The sequence below is a fragment of the Amblyomma maculatum genome, chromosome 4 (genome assembly GCF_055883805.1).
Source record: "Amblyomma maculatum isolate TAMU_Amacu chromosome 4, ASM5588380v1, whole genome shotgun sequence".
NCBI lineage: Eukaryota > Metazoa > Arthropoda > Arachnida > Ixodida > Ixodidae > Amblyomma > Amblyomma maculatum.
The window spans coordinates 158,867,727-158,891,527 of record NC_139347.1 but is presented as its reverse complement, the minus strand read 5'-3'; the positions used below and the strand labels follow the sequence as shown (position 1 = coordinate 158,891,527).

The 23,801-nt window shown below is 48.9% G+C and overlaps 2 protein-coding genes across 22 annotated transcripts in view; one reads left to right on the top strand and one right to left on the bottom strand.

Annotated features, from left to right (window-relative positions):
* Positions 1-23,801, bottom strand: part of LOC146193354 (uncharacterized) — a 644,795-nt gene that overhangs the window by 7,535 nt on the left and 613,459 nt on the right. For all 21 annotated transcript variants that reach the window (XM_084602711.1, XM_084602708.1, XM_084602710.1 and 18 more), the window contains 4 exons: positions 3,450-3,684; positions 2,859-3,075; positions 1,807-1,888; positions 590-820 (listed from right to left, as the gene is read on the bottom strand). In XM_084602711.1, the coding sequence (XP_084458837.1) occupies positions 590-820; positions 1,807-1,888; positions 2,859-3,075; positions 3,450-3,684 (765 nt within the window). The remainder of the gene's footprint in view (positions 1-589; positions 821-1,806; positions 1,889-2,858; positions 3,076-3,449; positions 3,685-23,801) is intronic.
* On the top strand, positions 15,516-18,039 carry LOC146193356 (uncharacterized). The gene has a single exon (XM_084602729.1). It carries the CDS (start codon positions 16,018-16,020, stop codon positions 17,947-17,949), a length of 1,932 nt encoding a protein of 643 aa, XP_084458855.1. The 5' UTR covers positions 15,516-16,017; the 3' UTR covers positions 17,950-18,039.

The following is a 23,801-nucleotide window of genomic DNA, read 5'->3' as shown; positions in this document are numbered from 1 at the left end:
TGAAAGCTGCTTTGGCAGCACTTGCTCACCTGCATCATCATGATTAGGGTGCCCGTACGCAGCAAGAATTGTCTCGGCAAGGCTGTGCCCATTCCTCGCTGTCGCGCTGAGCACGGCCGGCTATGCTATGCCGTTATCATGCCATTGCGGGCTCGACGCAGAGCATCGGCTCTTCATCATTGATTGCAGTTAACCAGATGCGGCAATGCAGTGTCCCCGAAGCATTTATTTCATTTCGCTACTTTTTAAGGCTAATAACGAAGAGCAAATCTAAATATTGGACATTTCGTGCTGTGGTCACAACGAGGGAATGGCACTAGGCCGACGAGGCCTAACGGAGCGACCTTTTAAAAACGGCATTCACCCCTAAGAAACTTCATAAGTAGAGCATCGACACAATCCGCTTGCCCAAGAAGCACAAACTATTGGCCTAACAGTGCTACTGTATTGGCAATGTATGGCCCAACATAGGACCAGCGCATTGTCAATACAAAAGCCAATATTGGGCCGATGGTTTGTGCTGTCTCGGTGGGTGAATTCAGTGCTGCGATGTGCACGTATGGGGGACTGAGCTAGTCATGATGCATACCCGTGATGTGGGCTGTGTGGCAGGCGGTGTGTCCGAAGGTGGTAGCAGGGGGAAAAGGGGAGATGCTGGCTCCGAGGGTGCTCCCCCTAGCTCTAGCTGTAGGCCCAGGGCTTCCAGGTCGGCCTGGGAGAGGGAGCTCCCACTGGTGCCAGCACGGACCCCTGGCTGCTGCTGCAACGCCTGCTGTGGCTGCTGCTGCTGTTGCTGCTGCTGCTGTTGTTGTTGCTGTTGCTGCATGCAAAGCCAGCAAACAACATGCAAACCCCGGAACAGAGAGATGCTGCCTGTCATTGGCGATTCATGGTTTACAATGGTTCCCAGGCTGCCTCCCCTATACAGCCAACGTTATTCACAATACAGAGTAAGTGCAGTTGCTACCCCTACTGGTCATATACCGTAGTTACTCATGTGATGAACCCTCCGCCCCCTTCTGCTGCTGAGAATTAAAAAAACGTGTCAGTCGTTGGTTCCATTTGACGCCTTCCCAGCCCACAGCGCATTTATTGTCAGAACGTCAAGATGCAGCTCAGCGATAACATCAGGGCAATCTCCAGTGTGTGTATCTTTTGCCATTAGCTATAGCATTGGAGCCGGTCCTTCCCACTGCCACAAAATCACACACACACACACACACAGAGAGAGAGAGAGAGAGAGAGAGAAAAGTTGTTTTTCTCATGTAATGTACCCTCTCCTCAAACTGACGTCAATTTTTCTTAAAAGAAAGAAGTGAGTTCATTATGAGACTAAATACGGTAATCAATGACTGAATGCTCACTGTCTTTCTCCTCGTACTGCTAACACCTGTACGCAGCAAGCAAAAATGTGGCACCGGAGAAGTGCTTTTAGATCCCACATATCACATTAAGCTGTCGCATACCAAGCACCAACATTGCAGACAGGATGGCATGATTGAGAAGTCTCTTTCTAGCAATGTTTTCCTGTTCTGCCGCACTGCTTTGCATGATGCACCAAGCACCTACCTACAGTGAACTTCTAGAACTAGTGCCCAGCACTGCTCCGAGTAGGCAGAAAAAATGGCTTTCATCAAGCAACAGCAAGGAGAGTAAAAATCTTATAATGAAAAAGGAAACTGAACAGCAGAAGCCATCACAAGAATCTTCACAAGGTCTGGCCCCGAGTGAGAAAGAGCCACAAAGGTTGCTGAGCGTCAAAAGGAAAGCACTGCTGCACGACATCCATCAACCCTGGAAACTCACCTGTCCCTGTGTGCGAGCTCCGACAATAGCCCTGAGTTCTTGACGCACATATTCAGACGGCATGCTGCCCCCAACTCGACTCCTGCACGAGAGGAAAGGGGCACAAGGGGCAAAAAAAAAAGACCACGTGGGTCACACAAACCTCTCATCCCTGCACGGCAGCCCAACCCCTCTGCACGCAACAAACACCCAGGATGCCGCATGTGACTGAGCGAGCTCCATTTTTTCACCATCAGCAAATATTACAACGCTGCTCGCTTAGACCGCAAGCTCTACCCCGACCCTCATCCTAATCTTTCCGTTCGGGAAGCTCATATCCTTTGGCAAATACAGTTGAATACACTCATAACCCCTGCACGTCTATACCTATACAAATTCCGTCGTGATGAATCATGCCCCAACTGCCCTTTCCCTTATGCCAACCTTTCACACTGCCTATTTTCATGTCCGGCTGCATTGCAATCAGGATTCTTTCTCACTTCCTACCATACTATCTGAACCTGGGTGGACTGGCTTGGTGCTGAGGGTGAAGAGGAACAGCGCCTCACAGTGATTATTTAATACAACTGAGGACAATAGGCATTAAACCAAAAAAAAAAGTGCAAAACGTCAGTCTAACTGGATGTTCGAATATTAAAAAGAGTCAAATGAGTGCTATTACAAAGATTTGCAAGGAAACCAGATACAGTCAAACCTTATTATATATCACAAACACGGATATACAGAATTACTGGCAAAAACACCATAAAAGCAGACAGGTTGGCCCACGCTTTGGAACACATTGAAGCAAAAAATTTGGAATTTGATGTTGAATCAGTTATAATGAAGCTATAACGACCACAACAGACTTCATAGCTGTGATGTTTCCGCTAACCGAAAATCGCTTCATACCCCCCCCCCCCCATTAGGATGTTTCTTTACTGCCTCATGCCATCACCTGGCACAGTTTGATGGCAGATGAACTAACCGCCTATTACACGCACAACAATCCTCGACCAGACGGGGGCGTGGGATAACCTAGAAACAGTGCGCAGTAAACAAGCGAGGCCCACCTGTCCGATGCAAACCCGTGCAAGGAGTGCTGCTCGAAGCTGAACTGCGGTGAGGCATCCAAGCCGAAGACGGGTGCCGCCGACGCTGGTGCAGCCCCGTATGCACCCCCCGGGGACATCTGAGGTCCCGGTGGCGAGAGGAGCGGGTCGCCGCCAAAGCTGGGCTGCGGCTGCTGCTGCTGCGGTGTCCGCGGGGAGTTCACCCGCGGTGCTGCAGCTGCACCAACATGCGAAAATCATGAGCTATAGGCCATTCATCAAAGGAGCCTTTGCGCAGCCATGAAATGCCGTCCCACCCAATGATCTCGATGCTGTTTGTGTCAATTACCCTGAGCTGGTACTGTGAGGGGGCACGATTGTGATTTAGACTGCGTGCTAGTCATATGATGACCCTCGCAAATGCTATCAATTACTCTGAGCTTGCACCATGAAGGGGCGTGGTTGAAATTTAGGTAGTGCACTCATCGTAGAATGATACTAACACTGGACATACCTCTATGAATGCTTTGCTGGAATGTAGTACATACAGCTTTTGCCGAGCAAAACAGCACCTATGCTTTCAATTGCCGTTTCCCTAAATGTGTGACTCACCGGGAACGGACATGGCCCTCTGGAGCCGGGCATGTGGGGGTGGCCCAGGGGAAGGGCCACCCCGCGTCGCAAAGGGAAACTGCTCCCCAAAGGGCGATGGGTTGCGGGAGAGGCCCGGACTGGCAGCTGGCCGCAGACTACCACCAGCCATCTGCTGCTGCTGTGGCTGTGGCCGCGCCTGGCTCACAAAGCGCGCCTGCTGCTGCTGCTGCTGCTGCTGCGCGCCAAAGGTACCCTGCAACGAAGACAACCATCCCATCTTACAAAAGCAGAACCTGGTGCCAGGCTAGCTCAAAAAGTGTTGGCAACAGAAATAATTCTAAAATCACTGCTTCTTGCCGGCACTGTATTTTCAGTTCATTTTCTTTTTCGTCTGTGTGCGCACAAAAGTATTCAAGACATTTGCTTTGAAGTTATCACAGGAAAGCTAGTTCTGAATAACGATATGCTTTGGGCACAAAAAGAAAGAAAGAACAAAGCATTAATTTAAGCACGAGCCTTTTTTAAAAAGCGCCAATGATAACGGTGAATGGTGCAACACAGGTCTGGTTTGTAGGGTTTAATGTCCCAAAGCTACTCAGGCTCAAGAGATGCCATGTAGTGGAGGGCTCCAGAAATTTCGACCACCTGGGGTTCTTTGACATGTAATGACCTACCAATCACACAGTGCTCAGTCTACTATAGAGGGTGCCAAAAGATACTAAGATTTGGTGAAAAATACTAAAATATTTTTATTACTCAAAATCGCTTTTGAGTCACGTAAACAAAACTTCAGAAAGGCGTATTTGAAGTGAAAGGTTGGGACAGTACTGAAGAGGTTACTGCTTTTGCCTTCCGCAGGAAGTCCTTGTCAAACACCTGATTGTGACAAACTCCAGACTCCTTGCATTTGAGAATTAACAGTGTTCTAGGCCCTTTTCTGACATGGAGGAGCAAAGCCTGGTGCACGTCTTCTTGATTTTGCTAAACGCTTTTTCACACTCTGCGTTACAGCGTGCGAGAGTGAGAATGCCTAACATAACTTTTGAAAGCTTATCATACTTGAAAGTATGATCGATGTCCTGAAGACGCAACGAGTGCCCTGCTCGTCTATGCACTCCTGAATGGTTACTTCTACTTGATCAGAAAAGCCGTGAAGAGACACTTGGCTTGAATAGTGGCTTGGTCCATTTCAGAATTAAAATACCACTAATCTTCTCGTTGGTGTCAACAATGCTCTATAAATCTTTATTCTTCTTTGTACTGAGATGGAGCAGAATTTCCTGATGACCGGCATGCACAATATTCACATCAAGCAGCAGTAGGCGCAGAAAGCGCACCTTCACCTTTGCTATATTTTGGTGCACACAAAAAATCCATTGAATACTCGGGCATGACCATTTGAAAGTACTTCTTGTAAATATCTCACAATTGCACTCACAGCAATTACGCAGCCAACACAGTAAGCCTAACTAACAGCTTGACAGCCTCGGCTAGCCGAAACGTCAACGACTGCGATGACGATGTAGCCGTACTTTATTGAAAAGGGATTATCTGACTGAAGTAGAGGCGCCTACAAGGGATGTGGCAAACAAATAAGATGTGCCGCAGAGTACACAACCCACCATGAGACGGCATACGCAGCACAGAAACCAGCTAGGTTTGCGTTTTCGCACATCTACTCGGTCTAACCTTGCTACCTTTTTTTTAATCAACACACAAATCAAGAAAAATCATTTGGGCCCTACAATACTCATACGAAAGAACTGAAAATTGGACACGTTACAATAAAATTATAAAACTTGGCAGGTACGCATGTACTGGTAACGCAGACGGGCACTTTGCTTTTTACTCAATTGAAAAGCGGCTGCAGTTGCCAGGATTCAATCCCACATCCCTGGGCACAGTAGTCCCCTAATTGCTGCACCACCCCGGCTGGGCAAGGCAGAGAATGAGTGCGGCAGGTGCCAAAAAGCTTAGTTTTATCGAATCAACGTTGATAAACATTTTTTGTGAGCGATTTCCGCAATCAACGTTGATAAACATTTTTTTGTGTGCGATTTCCGCAATTTGATCCCAACTTCTCCCATCAATGTGGTGTTTGCAGTAACGTGATTAAGACTGTATACAGCCGAACCCGGATATATCGAACTCTAAGGGGATCGCGAAATAGTTCGATATATCGATAATTCGGTATAGAGAAGTCGGCTTCAAACGTCACTTGCGATCGTGAAAAATTACCGTATTTACTCGCATAATGATCGCACTCGCGTAATGATCGCACCCCTGAATTTTGAGGTCAAAATTCCATTTTTTAAATTCCCCGCGTAATGATCGCACCCCGAACATGGAGCCGCCTGGTGGTTGATCTGCAGTCATCCCGCAGCGAATGCATTCCGACGAGTTCCCAACCTAGTCTAGTAACGTTGGAGTTCCCATGATTCCATGCTTTGCGGCGTTCGCCATTTTGCAATTTGGCAGCGTCGTAGCGTGCTTTGTGTTTTTGTGCGAGTTTACGCCATTTCACTATGGGGCGGTATGCCAGTTACACCGCCGCGTTCAAGCTCAAGGCTGTCGACTATGCACTGGAGCATGGCAACCGCGCTGCTGGTAGGCATTTCGGCGTGGACGAAATGAGGATACGCTATTGGAAGAAGCAGCGCGAGAAGCTGATGGCTACGAACAAGACACGGCGGGCTTTCCGTGGACCCAAAACGGGCAAGTTCCCTCGTGTTGAGGAGGCGGTCCTAGAATACGTGAGGGACCTGCGCAAGGATGGTTGTGCAGTGTCATTAGAAATGATACAGACGCAGGCGCGCACAACTGCCAGGAAGCTGGGAATCGCCGCAAAGGATTTCCGCGCTAGCTCCGGTTGGACGACTCACTTTATGCGATGGAATGGACTTTCCCTGAGGCGGCGGACGTCGTTGTGCCAGCGGCTCCCAGCCGCGTATGAAAGCAAAGTGATAGACTTCCATCACTTCGTCACTAGGCTTCGCGAAAAATGCGGTTACCTCATGTCGCAAATTGGAAACGCCGATCAAACTCCACTGACGTTCGACATGCCCCGGAATACAACTGTGAAAGAGAAGGGTGCTCGGAGCGTCCTCGTGAAGACGTCTGGCGCAGAAAAACAGCGATGCACAGTCATGCTTGCTGTGACGGCCGACGGGCGGAAGCTGCCACCATACATGATCTTCAAACGGAAGACTATTCCGAAGGGAAACTTTCCCCGTGGCATCCATATACGTGCACAGATGAAAGGGTGGATGACTGCAGACCTGATGGTCGACTGGATCAAGACTGTTTGGGGAAGAAGACCAGGAGCATTTCTGCTTCCCTCGCTTCTGGTTTTGGACAGTTTTAGAGGTCACCTTGTGGACAGCGTGCGTGCCAAGCTGAAAGAGCTGCGCACGGACATTGCAGTCATTCCTGGCGGCCCGACTTCGCTGCTGCAGCCTCTCGACGTGTCTTTGAACAAACCGTTCAAGGACAACATTCGACGACTTTATGCTGAGTGGATGGCGATGGGCCAGCATGATTTGACGCCAAGCGGAAAGATTAGAAGGCCATCCGTGGAGATGCTGTGCTCGTTCGTGGATCACAGAAGCGTGGAGCAGTATCCCCGACGAGGTAGTGGCTAAGAGTTTTAAGAAGACAGGCATATCTAACGCTTTGGATGGAACGGAAGAGGACTTCCTGTGGGATTGTGAAGATGCTCTCAGCGACGACACTGCCGTTTCCGATGAGTCGTGCAGCAGTGAAAGCGAGGATGGCGAGGATTCAGACTTTGATTAGAGTACTGACGAAAAAAAATAAATGGGCATTGTGCACTCCATGTGATGCTTAATGTGCGTGTTTATTGCGAAGGTAAGCCTTACTCAGCTTTTATTTTTGGTTCTAATCGAGATATATGTTCTAAGACGTCTGACCTGCAACTTGTTTGTGTTTTCGGTGCTCAAAAATTTTTTGTAGAAAATTTACCCCGCGTAATGATCGCACCCCGAAATTTGCGTCAGTATCTTAAAAAAAAAAGCGCGATCATTATGCGAGTAAATATGGTATACTGTATTTGTCGTGTAATCAATCCACTCGTATAATGAACTCAGAGGCGTGTCCCTCCGTTTCGACCGTCGCATCCACAGCTCATTGGCAGCGTGTCAAGCTGCTAAGCAGTGATAACGTCCCAGCGTGTTTATTTTTTGACTAGACTTATGATAGGCCCTGCGTTGGCAGGTGGCGAACTTGGCAGAGTGCCCGTGATGGCTTGATTGCACAAGCCTGGTTCGATTTATCACGCTGTGCTTGGGACGGGCGTACAGTTGAATCCCGCCACAACGAAATTTCCGCGACAACGAATAATTTTTTATTCCCCGCGAGTATCCTATAAGAATTAATGGCCTAAATTTCTCTGCACAACGAACCATTTTTGCAGAGCGTTTCCGCTTCAACGAAATTTTCGCGTTCAAAATCGAAACCGAAACTAGTTTTATTGGCGAGAAGTCCAAGTCAAATCCAAAGCCACATTAAGCATGAAATCACGTGATTGCAGTTCCGCCATTTTGGCTTTGTGTCGTGGTCGCGTTGTTCACTCGCTGCCTTTCTCTTCGACAACGACGAGTTTTCATCCGCAGGACACGATGGCAACGCAAGTGAAAAAACGCAAAACTCTTTCCCTTGAGCAAAAAGCTCAAATAATCGCCCAAGCAGAAAGCGGAAGGAAGAAAGCGGCAATTGCTGAAGACTTCGGAATTCCTGCAAGTTCGCTGTCAACGATTCTAGGCAATAAGGACAGCGTGAGAATGGCACTTGCTTCAGGCACATCCTCGAAGCACAAAAAGGTGACGCGGCCCCTCCATGAAGAGTTGGACAAAGCAGTGCATGCGTGGTTTGTGGAAGCACGAGCCAGCAACGTCCCCCTGTCCGGAAGCATCGTCCAGCAGAAAGCCTTGAACTATGCATGCCTACTTGGCATTGATGATTTTAAAGCCAGCATTGGCTGGCTAAACCGTTTCAAGGCCCGCCATAACATCGTTGGAAAAGTGTTGTGCGGCGAGTCAATGTCAGCAGACGTGGACGGAGCAGCTGCTTGGAAGGCGAGTAACATGGCCGGAATTTTAAGCAACTTCGCGCCTGCAGACATTTACAACGCCGACGAGACCGGGCTATTCTACGAGATGTTGCCGGCTAGGACGCTCGACTTCAAGGGGCAGCGCTGTCACGGCGGCAAACACAGCAAAAAACGCATCACAGTGCTGCTTTGCACAAACATGGATAGCTCGGACAAGCGTCCGCCGTTAGTCATAGGCAAAAGTGCCAAGCCGCGCTGTTTTAAGGGAACTCGTAGCCTACCTGTGCAGTACAAGGCGAACAACAAGTCATGGATGACCCGCGCTATTTTCACCGAGTGGATGATGGCATTCGACCGCGACATGAAGCGGCAGGGCCGTAAAGTTTGCTTGCTTTTGGACAATTGTTCAGCGCATCACTCCGACGAAGCCAAGCTCACTAACACGGAGCTGAGGTTTTTCCCTCCCAATTGCACGTCTGTCTTACAGCCTCTCGATCAGGGCGTGATTCTTAGCCTGAAGCGCGCTTACCGCGGGAGGTTAATTCAGCGGCTGCATTTTAACACTGAAACCGGCCGAGACACGAAGGTGGACTTGTACGTGGCACTGCAGATTATGTCTGCTGCCTGGAGCACACTGGGGCGCTCAGTAATTGTGAACTGTTTCAGGCACGCCGGATTTGCCGAAGGTCGACCCGTACACTCTGCTGGCCTAACACCAGGCGTTACAGACGACGACGAAGAGGCGTCACCGGCTCCGGGGATCGCGGCCGCCTGGAAAACGCTGGGAGAAATAGGAACCGTGCCGCCTAATCTCGAGCTCGACGAATACATCGGCGCTGACGCTTGTGTTGTTGTTCACGAAGATGTGAGTGATGAGCAGATCATAAAAGCTGCCCGGAATGATAAGGACTCTTCCGATGAAGAAGACGACGACGTACAGGAAGCGCCGGCTGCGGCAACCGCCGTACAGGTGATGGACGCTTTTGATGTCATCAGGAATTTCGTTGCTGTCCGAGACGACGATGTTGCAATGGGTTTGCTGACCGAGTGCGAAAATCGCGTGACGGCGTTGCTCGCCGTGAAGCGTAAGCAAACCAAGCTTACAGATTTTTGGCATTAAACGCCTTTGCTGCTGCTTGGGCAATTCTTTCTGCGTTTCACGTCAAATTTTTGCGATAACGAAGTTCCGCGAGAACGAATTTTTTTTCGTGCACCGTGAATTTCGTTATAGCGGGATTCAACTGTAGTCCACTACCACAAAATCCTTAGAAGCGTGATACAGTGGACTCCCTTTAATCAAAACTCCATGGGGACAAGGAAATCTGTTTCGTTTATTGGCAGTTTTGTTTAAGAGTAGTGACCCTTAAAAGCTTGTTAAAAAGCGCCATTTCCTCCACGTTGAAGACGCAGCTCGGCTTGTAATTTGCAAGGACGTCTTGAAGCTTCTGCTGCTGCCAGTCAGAGCAAACATCATTATCTACCATGGCACTTTCACCAGCTATTGTGCGAAAAACAAGGCCGTGGCGCTTTTTGAACAGCTTGACTAGCCATCGCTGAATTCAAAGTCTTCAATTTTGATCTGTAGTGCAATGTCTCTCGCCTTCTCCTCTGAAATAGGCCCGGTCACTGGAAGATTGGAACTTCAAGCATGCTTGAACCACAGGAAAAGTGCTTTCTCAAGGTCCTCATGTTCGACCAGATGCATCCTTTTCCTATCATGGGCAAAAGCGCCACTGTTATATGCTTTTTCAATCTTGTCACAATCCTTTAGAATCCCTGAAAGCGTGCACTTTAGGATGCCATGCCTTTTCGCGACAGCAGTTTCCGACTCCTTGGCACACTTCAAATCATTAAAAACTTTCATCTTGGCTTTTAAGGGGAGACACCCCTCTTAGAACATTTTTTTCTTATTTATGGACCAATTTGGATTAAACTTGCATCACTTATGTATTTTGACATACTGATTTTAAACATATAATTGTTTCTTTTCTAGAGTGCATAGATTTAAAAATTTTGCCTAATTAATGTTCTTTAGTTTTGTAAATGTTGCCTCATCATAATTGCACATATTTCAGTCTTACTGCACTCTTCAAGAAAGTATTTTTGCAGCAATGAAAAAATGATACCAATAGCACAAATAGTTCAAAGAGATATCGCTCCTCCAAAACTGCAGCACCCTCAAAAATGCTGTTTCGAGAAAACAAGGAAAAGCATGTCAGAACATGTAGATTTAAATTATGGCAAGGTTTGACATATCAATATGATCAGAAATGGTTGGAAAGTAGATTAAAGTAAAAGTTAATGTCTTATACCAATTTGAGCCAAAGTTACACCATAAAAGAAAAAAAAAAATAGACTCAAAGGAAAGGTCTATTTTGGTGCCAAGACTATCTTTTCAGTAAATTTTCCGGTATGGTCATTACATTTACCTTGGTGTCAAAAGATACACGAGGTTAGGTTTAAAGAAAATAACTAGCAAGAGCAGGGCCAGAAATATTGATCTGGTGACTGTCCAAAATTCAATTTTGAGAAATCGGCTAAAAACGTTTTGGGCATACATGTTCGAATTACCGAGGCTAACAGTCATCATCATCATCATCATCAGCCTAATTATACCCACTGCAGGGTGAAGGCCTCTCCCATATTTCTTCACTTAACCCGGTTCTGTGCTAGCTGCATCCACTTGACCCCTGCGAACTTCTTAATCTCATCCGCCCACCTAACTTTCTGCCGCCCCCTGCTACGCTTTCCTTCCGTTGGAATCCAGTTTGTTACCCTCAGCGACCATCGGTTATCCTCTCTTCGCACTACATGTCCTGGCCATGTCCATTTCTTCTTCTTAATTTCTACTAGAATGTCGGTAACTTGAGTTATTTCTCTGACCCACTCTGCACGCTTTCTATCTCTTAATGTTACCCCTACCATTTTTCGTTCCATAGCCCTCTGGGTTGTCCTCAACTTAAGTAGAACTCTCTTGGTTAGCCTCCACGTTTCAGCCCCATAGGTGAGTACAGGCTAACAGCAACTCGATAAAATTAGTCATGACTGGTTTCTGGTGTGGATGCAGTTTCCCATCGAGATAATTGTCCCTGCAACTCAAAAGCAAATTTATTTCAAGAAAGTTTGCGATTCCGCATGCCGCGCGTGACGCCGTTTCGCGATCGCCGCTGCTGCCGTGCCACTAACTTTTCTGAGTGCTCGATCTGTCGCGCCCATGAAAACTGCTTAGGTATCACCTTCAACTGCATCGTCACGATTGCGATGCTCGCAAGCAGCAGGAATCGCCTCGAGGAAATCTTTTGCTCTCCTATCTGTCGCGCCGAGCACCACCGGCTACGCCCATATCGGCCCATCGCGGAGCGTCGGCGCTTCGTCCCTGATAGCTGATAACAGGATGCGGCGTTGCTGCGTCACCAGCGCGCCTCTTATTTCTACCATTCTTCGATTTCTCGGCCAGAATGAAGCTCGAACCTAAATTTTCCCCGTTTTACACCGCGGTCGTGACGACGGGATGTTGCTAAGCCAGCTAGGCCTACGCGACCTTTTCAAAATGGCGCCAGGCCGCAAGCAGTCGATGCGGGCAGCCAACCAAAAGTGGTCATTTGTGTCACACGCTTTCGGAGCCCAATAGCAGCGCGTGTTTTGCGCAAATCTGTCCCTTTGTTTTCTGCTTCGGGTGTTTGCTCACGGATGCCGATTGTGACATGAGAATAGCCTGAATCACCATCTTTCGAACGAGACCAAAATGATGCCTGTGGAGCGCGTATTTCTCGATCTGCGCTCGATCAAACCTCAGCGTGATTTGACCTCAATTTAAAGGGCCAAACGTTCAGATTCGCATTTTTGGAACGCTGTAATGTGCGAATTAGGCGGTATTTTTCAACCAAAATTTGCAGATAGTTGCGGAAACATCTCAGGACTGCAAAAATGAAGATATAAAAAATCCGATTTTTAGACCGATTTTCGGCCGCAAAGAGCCGTGTCACCCCTTAAAGGGGGACACAGGTCTTGAAGGCGGAAAAATTGCCCAAAAATCAATTTTTAGAAAACTGAAGTATTAGAATCTACAACTATTATTCTCTGATTCCACCAAGTTTCTCACCTCTCGTGTCAATATTTGAGGCGTAATATCAATTTATAACAAGTCGGCTGGCTCATTTCAAGCTGATGTTTTCACTAAAATAGCGCATTTTCAAAAAAGTATAGCTTCCGTTCCACGGCCGCGCTCATGGCGATCTTGGTCTCTTTCAAAAGAGTGGCTTTTAGCCTTCAAATTTCGCGCTCCTGCGCGTCGTTTCGCTCACTGGTTCGATACAAACAAAGAAAAGAAAAAAAGCCACAGCACACGTTCCTATTCGTTGCTTCGGTGCATGTGACAAAAAAGGGACCCTGTGATTGGCCGTTCGCGTCTCGCGTCGTCTGCTGCGCGCGTCAGGGCAGTCGGAGCCGTGCCCTTAGACGCCATCTTGCCTAGTGCTGTCAGCCTCGAACGCCTCGGAGATCTCGCAGCGATGTCTACGCCAACGAGAAAGTTTGCGATGCGTCATAAATACGGCAAAAAAAGGAAAAAGTCGTCGATCGGCAATGCTAAGAAAGGTGCTTTGGTGTTGCGAGACGCCGAAAACGAGCAGATTCCTGCGTCCAGTGACCGTGTCGAGGAACCTACGGATCAGCTAGGCCTAGCGGGCCCGTCAAGCGAGCACACTTCAGACGTCGTCAGCCACGTTCGTCACGATACAACGCTTCTGACGCCTTCCGATCTGGCAAGTGAAAAGAGAAAAGCCGACGCCAAACTGCGGGAGTTGGATTCAACGCCAGCAACGAAATGTAAGACAGACTTTGCCGCCAGCGATGCCGCGATCTGCCCGCTTGATGAGACGAGCTTCGCCGTGATTTGCATCGAGTCGATCAACAGCCTTCTTGACGGTGCAAAGTGTAAAACGTGTGGAGGGAGTGTTAAAATCGGCCGAGGTGATCGCGAATACGGCCTCGCTGTCAAGCTTTTCTTGACATGTGTCAACTGCGGCGACAAGGCATCGGCGTGGAGTTCGCCGCGTGTGGACGGAAAGCAAAGTGTAAATCCTTTCGCTGTGAACATTCTGGCTGCGCGCGCGATGCAAAGTACCGGCAACCGGCGGACTGCATTCAACGACATCTTTGCCGCGATGAATATTTCCCATCGTGGACTGCACATGAAAACGTGGCAGAGCTACGTAAAAGAAAAGCTGACGCCTGCCGCGACGCGTGCAGCCGAGAAAGTGACCGTTGAATGCGCGGAGTCAGTCCGAAAGCTGTACGATGAACTGAACGTTGACAATCCTGGCAACGTAGCCGTGTCCTACGATGGGACTTGGATGACTCGTGGGCATTCTTCCCACATCGGAGTCGGCACTGTCATCGAGCTTTTTACGGGGCTTGTCCTAGACTACGTTGTCCTGAGCAATTTTTGCGCAGGTTGTGAGCGGGGACCGAAAGTGGACGACCCCACGTACCAATGGAGAGCAAGCCACGTCTGCCAGAAAAATACTGATAAAAAGGCTGGTGAGATGGAAGTAGAAGCAGCCCTAATCCTATTTAGAAGATCGCTCCAGAAGCACAACCTCAGATATACAACGGTGCTGTCAGACGGCGACAGCCGGTCCTTCCTCGCCTTGAAAGATGACCAAGTGTATGGCTACGTTGAGGTCACCAAAGAAGATTGCATTAACCATGTTCAAAAGTGGATGGGGACAGCTCTCCGCAATCTGCTGTCAAAACAAAAAGGGTCAGGCTCGGAACCACTTGGTGGTAAAGGCAGACTAACTGGTGATCTAGTCAACAAGCTAAGTTCTTACTATGGCTGGGCACTCAAGTCCCAGAGTGGCAACATAGAAGAAATGGCAAAAGCGGTGATGGCTACCTATTATCATGTGACATCAAATGATCAGGAGTCGGATCACAGCCTTTGCCCAACAGGTTCAAGTTCCTGGTGCCGGCAAATTGCTGCCAGTGCCAAAGGAGAGCCAGCCCCAAGGCACCGCTACAGACTTCCTAGTCATGTATGCAAGGCATTGCGACCAATTTATGAGCACCTCTCTGACAAGAAGCTCCTTGAGCGATGTGCAAGGGGAAAAACCCAAAATAATAATGAGAGCCTGCACTCTCTCATGTGGGCACTGGCACCAAAAGAAAGGCACGCATCCCTCTTCAGTGTTGAGGCCGCAGTTGCAGAAGCAGTCTTGAAGTTTAATATAAGGTACCAAAGGACCTCGGTAGGAATTTTGAACGAGCTGTGTTTGAATCCTGGCCAGAGAAGTGTGCGGCGTATGGTAGAAAAGGACAAGCTTCGGTCCGTTGCATCTACAAGCAAGCGTGCATCGGCAGAAAATTTGCAGCGTGCTCTGAAAAAGCGCCACAAAGGTGGTAGTGCTAAAAATGACTATGCCCCTGGGGCATATTAACAATGTCTGGTAGTTGATATTTTTTACTTTTAGTGATTAAAAATGACTTCCGTTTGTTTTTCTCATTTTCTCAAGATGTGAATTTTGGTCTCCTGTCAAGTTGGTGAATGCGATATCTCAACACCCATTGCAGATACAGCAACGATTTTTGTTTCAGCATTAAGCCAAATATGTGGAGCACACAATGTTGCAAGCAGATTTCTTAATTATTGCTTTAAAATTTTTTAAAATGGCACTTTTTGTGACCACTGTGTTTCCATGTTACGACTACTAAACTTCAATGTGCAATAAAATGAAAAATAATCATTACATCAAAAATCTGCTTGCAACATTGTGTTCCTTATTCATTCTAGTATATAGCTATATGCTAATAAGAAGTTTTTGTGAAGTGGTTTTTTTCCTATTGTTTTCACAGCAAGTGCACCATTGTTCTTAATTATCTCAACGCCTAATTGGTTCAGAGAAAAACTAATTATATTTTTGGAATCAGCACCAGGAACTGCACACGTGTGCCAAGTTTCATCACTTTAGTTCAAAAATTAAAGAAAATGGCTTTAAGACCAGTGTCCCCCCTTAAGGGGGGACACGGGTCTTTGGGACCAAAAAATGACCAAAAAACCGATTTTCTGAAAATGGCATTTTTGGAATCTGTGGCTATTAATCTACAAGTTCACCAATTTTCTTCTTCCAGAAGTCAGTATTTTCAGCATAATAACGAATTGAAATCATCGCGCGGGCTGAATTTGCGCAGCAGCAGACGATAAAACGGCACATTTTTCGTTGCGCGCAACTGCCGTTCCGCCGGACCGATCTCGGCCATGTTAGGCTCATTTGAAAGAGCGCTTTCTGGGTTTCAATTTCCCGCCGCTAGCGCTTGTCTGCCCTCAATGGCCACTGAGAAAAATAACCACAAAGAAAAACGAAAACGCGGCGTCTGATTCGCTGCTGAGCGCACGTGACTGCAACTGAGCCATCCGATTGGCTGATTCTATCGCACGTCGTCTGCATGCGGCGGGCCAGCAGCCGTTGAAAGCGTCCGAGACGCCATTTTGTTCTGAGTCGAGACCGAGGCGAGACGATGCCCCTCAGTAAATTCCGCTCGCGCCACAAATTCGGCAAAAAGAAGAAGAGTGCGCGCGGCGACAACTTTCGGAACCGTCCTGCGGCACCCGAAAGCTCCGAGGATGTGCAGGAGCCAGCGGCAAGTCAAGAAGTCCCCGCGGACGAAATAGGCCTAGCGAGCTCGGCGGCGCCTACGCCCAGCGGACGCGTCCGCCACGACACGACGATGCTGCAGCCTTCGGACTTGATTGAAAAGAAAAGAAAAGCCGAAGGAATGCTGCAGGAGCTGGGTTCAACCGCAGCGACGAAGAGGAAAGCGGATTTCATCGCCACTTCTGACGCCCGTCTTCTTGACGCGACCGGCGGTTGCCGTGCGGACGATACGACGTTCACTGTTGTGAGTTTGGAGTCGCTGAACGAACTGTTGTCTGCTGTGAAGTGCAAAGTGTGTGGCGGGGATGTCCATATTTCAAAAGGAAATCGTGAATATGGTCTAGCCGTTAAACTCTCTCTCGCGTGCGTGATTTGCGGGGACATTTCATCGGCATGGAGTTCGCCGCGCGTGCAAGGCAGCCAGAAGATAAATCCGTTTGCCGTGAATATCCTTGCTGCACGCGCGATGCAAAGTACCGGACATAGGCAAACGGCGCTGAATGATGTGTTTGCGGCGATGAACATATCTCATCGTGGCCTGCACACGAAAACGTGGCAGGACTACGTAAAGAGTAAGCTGACGCCCGCAGCAACACGCGCAGCCGAAGGAGTGTTGAAAGACAGCGCCCGTTCTGTTCGGCAACTCTATAACGAGTTGAACCTTGACAACCCCGGGAACATTTCTGTCTCATTCGATGGTTCATGGATGACCCGGGGTCATTCATCCCACATCGGTGTCGGCGCCGTAGTAGAACTTTTTACTGGACTGGTACTCGACTATGTAGTTTTCAGTAACTTTTGTGCTGGGTGTGAGCGTGGGCCCAAAGAAGGTGACCCGTCCTATGAGGCTTGGAAAGAAAGCCACTTGTGCCAAAAGAACACGGACAAAAAGTCCGGTGAAATGGAAGTTCTGGCCGGACTTGTTTTGTTCGAAAGGTCACTGGAGAAACATGGCCTTAGGTACACGACCATGCTCTCAGACGGCGATAGCCGCACATTTCTTGCATTGCAAGAATCAGCTGTGTACGGCTACATCGAAATCAGCAAAGAAGATTGCACAAACCATGTGCAGAAGCGGATGGGAACGGCCCTACGCAATGCAATTGCCAAGCATAAAGGTGATGCAAAAGAGAGCTTGAGTGGCAAAGGAAAGCTGACAGGCGACCTTGTCACCAAGTTGACATCGTATTACAGCTGGGCCCTGAAGTCCCATGCTGGAGATGTTGGGGCAATGCATAAGGCAGTGATGGCTACCTATCATCACGTAACCTCCAATGATACCGTGTCAAATCACACCCTCTGCCCGACAGGCGCAAACTCGTGGTGCCGCCAGAATGCTGCTGCAGCCAAGGGAGAGCCTGCTCCCAAGCACAGATACAGTTTGCCACCACATGTGTGCAAAGCACTTTTGCCTATTTATGAGCGTTTGGCAGACCCAAAGCTGCTGGAGTGGTGCCAGCAGGGAAAAACCCAGAACAGTAATGAAAGCTTGCACTCCCTAATATGGTCACTCGCACCAAAGGAGCGCCATGCGTCACTGTTCTCCATTCAAGCAGCTGTTGCGGAGGCTGTTGTCCGCTTCAATGCAGGAAACCTACAAGCATGCTCAAAAATACTGAGTGAGCTAAATATGAACCCTGGCGTCCAGAATATCAGGAGGATGGCTGAGAAGGACAGGCGCCGAACAGCCGAATCAGTACGCAAGCGTGCCTCTGCGGAAAACATGCATCGGGCACTGAAAAAGCGGCATTCTAGTCAGCCCAAGCAGTCAGATTACATGCCTGGTGCATATTAGCTGTCTGCAAGTGTAAATATGTATATATCTTTTTGAAATTTTGAATAAATTGTGCCTAGTTTGTTTTTTCCCATTTTCTCAAAACTCAAATTTTGGACACTTGGCTGGTTTAGTTCGTCGATATCTCTGCATCTAGGACAGATAGAGATGTAATTCCTTTTTCTAAATAAAGCTGAAGGTGCAGTGAATGCAATGATCGAAGCAGAATTCTTTATTCAAGCTTCAAAAATTTTTTATTTTGCCAAGTTAATTGAAGCATGATAGGCACGTCTTGAAGGACAACTTTCAAAGTGCAGCAAAATTGCTAATAAGGGTAAAATGGAAAAACTGCTTTGATCATTGCACTCTTTGGTCATTGTACTGTATTGCCATGCATTAAAAATGATGTTTTATAGAGGCATTTTTTTTGCGCGGAAGTACTAATTAAATGGATAATTAATACTATTATCTCGGGAATTAACTGACATAGAGAAAAACAAGTTACATTTTTGAAATCAGCATAAAAATCTGAACAAGAGGGTATGATTTTATCAGGATTGGCTTTAAAATAATGAAAATAGCTCTAAGACCAGTGTCCCCCCTTAAAGAAAACACAGTATGGGGACGCTTTCTAGCAGCTTCTTCCATACTGTTCTTCCATGCTGCACGCCGGTAAGAAGTCACGAAACACAGCCACTGAACACAGCCACGGAACAGTGCAAAATGGCACCCGCACAACAATAAACAAGGCGTGCAAGATACTGGATTGGATTGGATTCTGGATATCCATATCAACAAAGACGACTCATGCACAGTTTCGGTTTCGTTTATCCATGTTGCAAGCAAAATGGGGTTTCGATTGTTGAGCACGACTCTGCACTGATTGTATATGAAACCAATGACTTTTTTTTTAATTGTTTCATTTAAAAGGAGTTTTCGTTTATGCAGGTTTCGTTTAGCGCGCGTCCACTGTAGCTGCAAGTGCCGTTTGAAGCGAACAATGCTTAAAGTCGATCGCAGCTGACCTTTAAAAAAAAAAAGCCTGCCGCTCCTTAATGTTTACAGCCACCATGGCTTACACTGCGCCGCATGTTCAGCACGGTGTTCTAAAGCATTGTAACAATGGTAATAATGAACGACCTTTGCAAAAAAAAAAGGCTGTTTCTTAGCGTTTGCAGCCGCTGTAGATTATGCACTTGCAGCACGACAAGCCGCGCATCGCACGTCAGCCGCAGCATGCAAAGCATTCACGACACACACTGGAGAAAGCGCCTGATATGGACTGAGCTGGCTTGTCCGCGCATGCGTGGTGCATGCTGCTGCGAGCGAAGACCGAGAAAGAGGGATGCAAGGGGAGAGATAAAGCTCGGCAGAAAAGTGGGCACACCCTTGCGCTTCGCTCTATCCCGTTTTTCCTCTCTCCCGAAGACTGCGGCTGCTGCATTGGTTCCCTGTTGTTCTCTCACGCACATGGCTTTGCAAACGTCACATGCCTGCGCGCGGCAGCAATCACCGCAGATGTGGGCGCCTTTGAAAAAAGGGCATGGTGCTGCCCTTGACCAGCCGTCGCCGTACTGTGCCCTATCATTCCTTCCGCGTATGGCTTGATGAGGGTGATGCGATCGTCTTTGGGGAAGGCGCACCGTCTAATGCGTGGTGCAGAGTTCGATATATCGAATGACCGGTGAAATTGAGTTCGATATACAACACAGCTTTCCTATACTTTTACATGGTATTTTCAAGCGCATATTCCGCGAGTTCGATATTGTAACGTAACGTTACAGAGAAGGCGCTCTGGCACTCTGGCACCGAAGAACACCAACAGCCAGTCAAGGCAGCACAAAAGCGCAGCACCGTTTCGCTTCGTCGTCTTCTCCGAATCGCCGGTTCAAATCTTCGTCGTCTATGAATGGCATGTGTCATTGCCCCCCTTTTTGGCAGCATCGCCTCGATGCTGCAAATGCTGCTTGATGCGATGAGCTGACCATCAGTCTCAAGAATAGCCAGCGGGGCGATCGTGGTAGGGTTTCATCCGGACGACGTGTACAACATCAGTGAACTTGCGTCGTCTGCGGCTTGAGGGATCTTGGGTCGCGGATTCAACTTCGTAAGTAACGTCGCTGAGGCGGCGGAGGACACGATATGGGCCGAAGTACCGGCGCAGCAATTTTTCAGACAGCCCACGATGACGAACGGGCGTCCAAATCCAGACATAGTCTCCAGGCTCGTAGGTAGCGAAGCGCCGTCCCTTGTTGTAACGGTCAGCGTCTAGTTGCTGTTGTAGGTATATGCGCTGCCTTGCCAGCTGCCGTGCTTCTTCCGCACGCTGGGTAAAACTAGCGATGTCCAGGTCAAGCTCATCTTCGTCGTCGGTGTATACGGGCAGCATTGTATCCAGTGGAGTGGTCACTCGACGGCCGAACACAAGCTCGAAGGGTGTGAGCCGCGTCGTCTCCTGAAGTGCCGTATTATATGCGAACGTGGCATATGGGAGGATTTGATCCCAGGTCTTATGCTCTATATCCACGTACATAGACAGCATGTCGGCCAGAGTTCGGTTTAGCCGTTCCACCAAGCCATTAGTTTGCGGGTGGTATGCCGTGGCCCGTCTATGACTAGTGTGTGTAAGGTTCAGTACAGCCTTAGTCAGGCGGGCCGTAAAAGCTGCCCCGCGATCGGTAATGATAACAGCCGGAGCGCCATGACGCAACACGATGTCGTGGACAAAAAACTCTGCGACTTCGGTGGCAGTTCCATTTGTGAGCGACGCGGTCTCAGCATATCGGGTCAAGTAGTCTGTCGCGACAACAATCCAACGCTTTCCATTACTTGACTTCGGGAAAGGACCAAGAAGATCCATCCCCACTTGTTGGAAAGGAGTTTTCGGTGGAGCGATCGGCTGAAGAAATCCAGCTGGTTTCACGGGTGGAGTCTTTCGGCGTTGACAATCACGGCAGGTTTTTACGTAAGATCGCACTGAAGGTAATAATTTCGGCCAATAGTATTTCTCCCGAATTCTTGCAAGCGTACGACTAACTCCCAAGTGGCCGGAGGACGGTTCGTCGTGACAAGCGCTTAAGATGTCAGGCCGTAGGTGCGTAGGCACTACGAGTAGAAATGTCTCTTTGGATCTTTCAAAATTGCGCTTGTAGAGAACTCCACTTCGTAAAGCGTATGACTGCAAGCCACGACGAAAAACAAGCGGTACTCTACCACCGCGTCCTTCCAGATAATCGATGAGCGGCGCCAGTTCCGGGTCCTTGCGTTGAAGGTCAGCCATATGGGATTGGGTAATGGCCCCAATAAAGGGAAAATCGTCGGCGTTTTCCACTGCAGTGGAGTCCAATGGCGCGCGTGACAAGCAATCAGCATCTTGGTGTTTATGTCCCGACTTATACACAACAGTGACGTCGTACTCTTGAAGACGGAGGCTCCAACGAGCTAAGCGTCCAGACGGGTCTTTAAGGCTTGCCAGCCAGCACAAGGAATGATGGTCGCTGACAATACGGAAGGGTCGTCCATACAAATATGGTCGAAACTTGCTGATGGCCCAGATTACCGCAAGGCACTCCTTCTCCGTTGTCGAATAGTTCGCCTCTGATCGTGAGAGTGTTCGGCTCGCGTAGGCGATAACCCGTTCTATTCCGCCTTGCCACTGAATGAGTACCGCGCCGAGGCCAACGTTGCTGGCATCAGTATGTACGTCTGTTGCGGCGTCTTCATCGAAATGGGCGAGAATTGGGGGTTTGTGTAGCCGGCTTCTAAGCTCCTGGAAGGCTTGCTCTTGATCGTCTCCCCACAGGAAGGGTATGTCATCTCTGGTTAGTGCTGTCAGTGGTTCAGCTATCTTAGAAAAATCTTTGACGAAGCGTCGATAGTACGAACAAAGACCTAGAAATCGTCGAAGTGCCTTTTTGTCGGTGGGACGTGGAAAATTTGACACTGCGGTAGTCTTCTCGGGATCAGGGAGAACGCCCTGTGCACTGACAACATGGCCGAGGAAGCGTAGTTCTTTGAAAGCAAAGTGGCATTTCTCAGGCTTGATCGTTAGTTGCGCGCCTTTGAGTGCTTGAAGCACGATGCGCAATCTGTCCAAGTGTTGCTCGAAAGTAGGCGAGAAAATAACAACATCATCTAAGTACACCAAGCACGACTGCCACTTGAGACCTGATAAAACCGTGTCCATCATACGTTGGAACGTGGCCGGCGCAGAGCAAAGACCAAACGGAAGCACCTTAAACTCGTATAGGCCGTCGGGCGTCACAAATGCAGTCTTCTCTCTGTCTCTCTGATCCACTTCGATTTGCCAGTATCCGCTTTTGAGGTCTAATGAGGAGAAGTACCTGGCATCGCGTAGTCGGTCGAGGGCATCATCAATCCTGGGCAGCGGATAGACGTCCTTTTTGGTCACGTTATTTAACTTTCGGTAATCGACACAGAATCTCAAGGTGCCATCTTTCTTTTTGACAAGGACCACTGGCGACGCCCATGGGCTCGTCGAAGGCTGGATCACGTCGTCCGCAAGCATTTCATCCACTTGCGTTTTAATGGCGTCACGTTCCTTAGGAGAAACCCGGTACGGGCGCTGGCATACCGGTAACGTGGTCTCATCGGTGATGATGCGGTGCTTGGCGACAGGAGTACGACCGACCTTCGAGCCTGTGGCGAAGACGTCTGCGAAATCGCTCAGAAGAGCCGAGAGAAGATTCCTTTGATCGGGCCTCAAGTCGGAGCTAATTTTAACGGTTTGCAGAGCATGACAAGGTGCGGCCTCTTCTTTAGGGTTCGTTCCGGCGGTGCATAATTGAGGTAAGGCAGTAACATCGTGAAGGACGGCAACAGTCGTGTCCTTGGCGAGATGCCGCATCTCCTTAGCAAAATTTGTCAGGAGGACAGTAGCACAACTGTTCTGGAGTTGTACGAGTCCTCGAGCAACGGCTAATTCCTTCTCGAGGAGTAGCGGAAGGTGCCCATCGGCGATGCCCTCGTAATCGTGGAACAAATCATGCTTTACAACAACCAGCACACTAGAACGTGCCGGAACCCTCACGTCATCGTCGACTATACGCAAAACGTTCAGATCCGGATCTTCGTTTTCAATGCGCGCCACGGCTCGTTTCGTCGAAAAAGAAACACGCGCTTCTTTCAGGTCAATGACAGCGCCGTTGGTCTGCAGGAAGTCTAGACCAAGGATCAAGTCTTTCGAACACTCAGGAAGCACGATAAATTCTCCGACATACACAAAACCACGGATGCCGACCCGCGCTGTGCACTTGCCTGCAGGTTCAATCAAGTGACTTCCCGCCGTACGAATTTTCGGGCCGGACCAGTTTGTCAAAACTTTCTTCAATTCTCGGGCGAGACCACGGCTCATTACAGAATAATCGGCACCAGTGTCGAGTAACGCGGTGATATCCACTCCATCAATCGTTACACACAAATCGGAGGTAGTATGCCGGATGCTGTCGCTACCTGGCACAAGTGAAATCTCGTCGGGTCGGCCTGACGATGACGGAGGATCTTCACATTTCCCGACATCAGCGACCCTGCCTCCGAAGGCCGCTGGTATTAGTTTTCCCGGCCAGGGCTGGGAGAGCGGCGTCGGGAAGAGTGGGGACTTGTGGAACGGTTGCTCGTCGGGGACGTAGACCGACGCTCTTGGTAACCGGATGTGACGGGGTACTGTCGCGCTGCAAGGTCGCTTGCAATCTCAGTAGGCCGTTCTGCATTCCGAGGGTAGAGGCCCTCCGAGGCGAAACCCCGCATGTTGACGCGGCGGTACGGGCATGCCCGGTATAGGTGACTGGCTTCACCGCAATGATAGCACAGGGGCCGACGATCCCGGGACTGCCATACTTGACTTCTACGGAGTG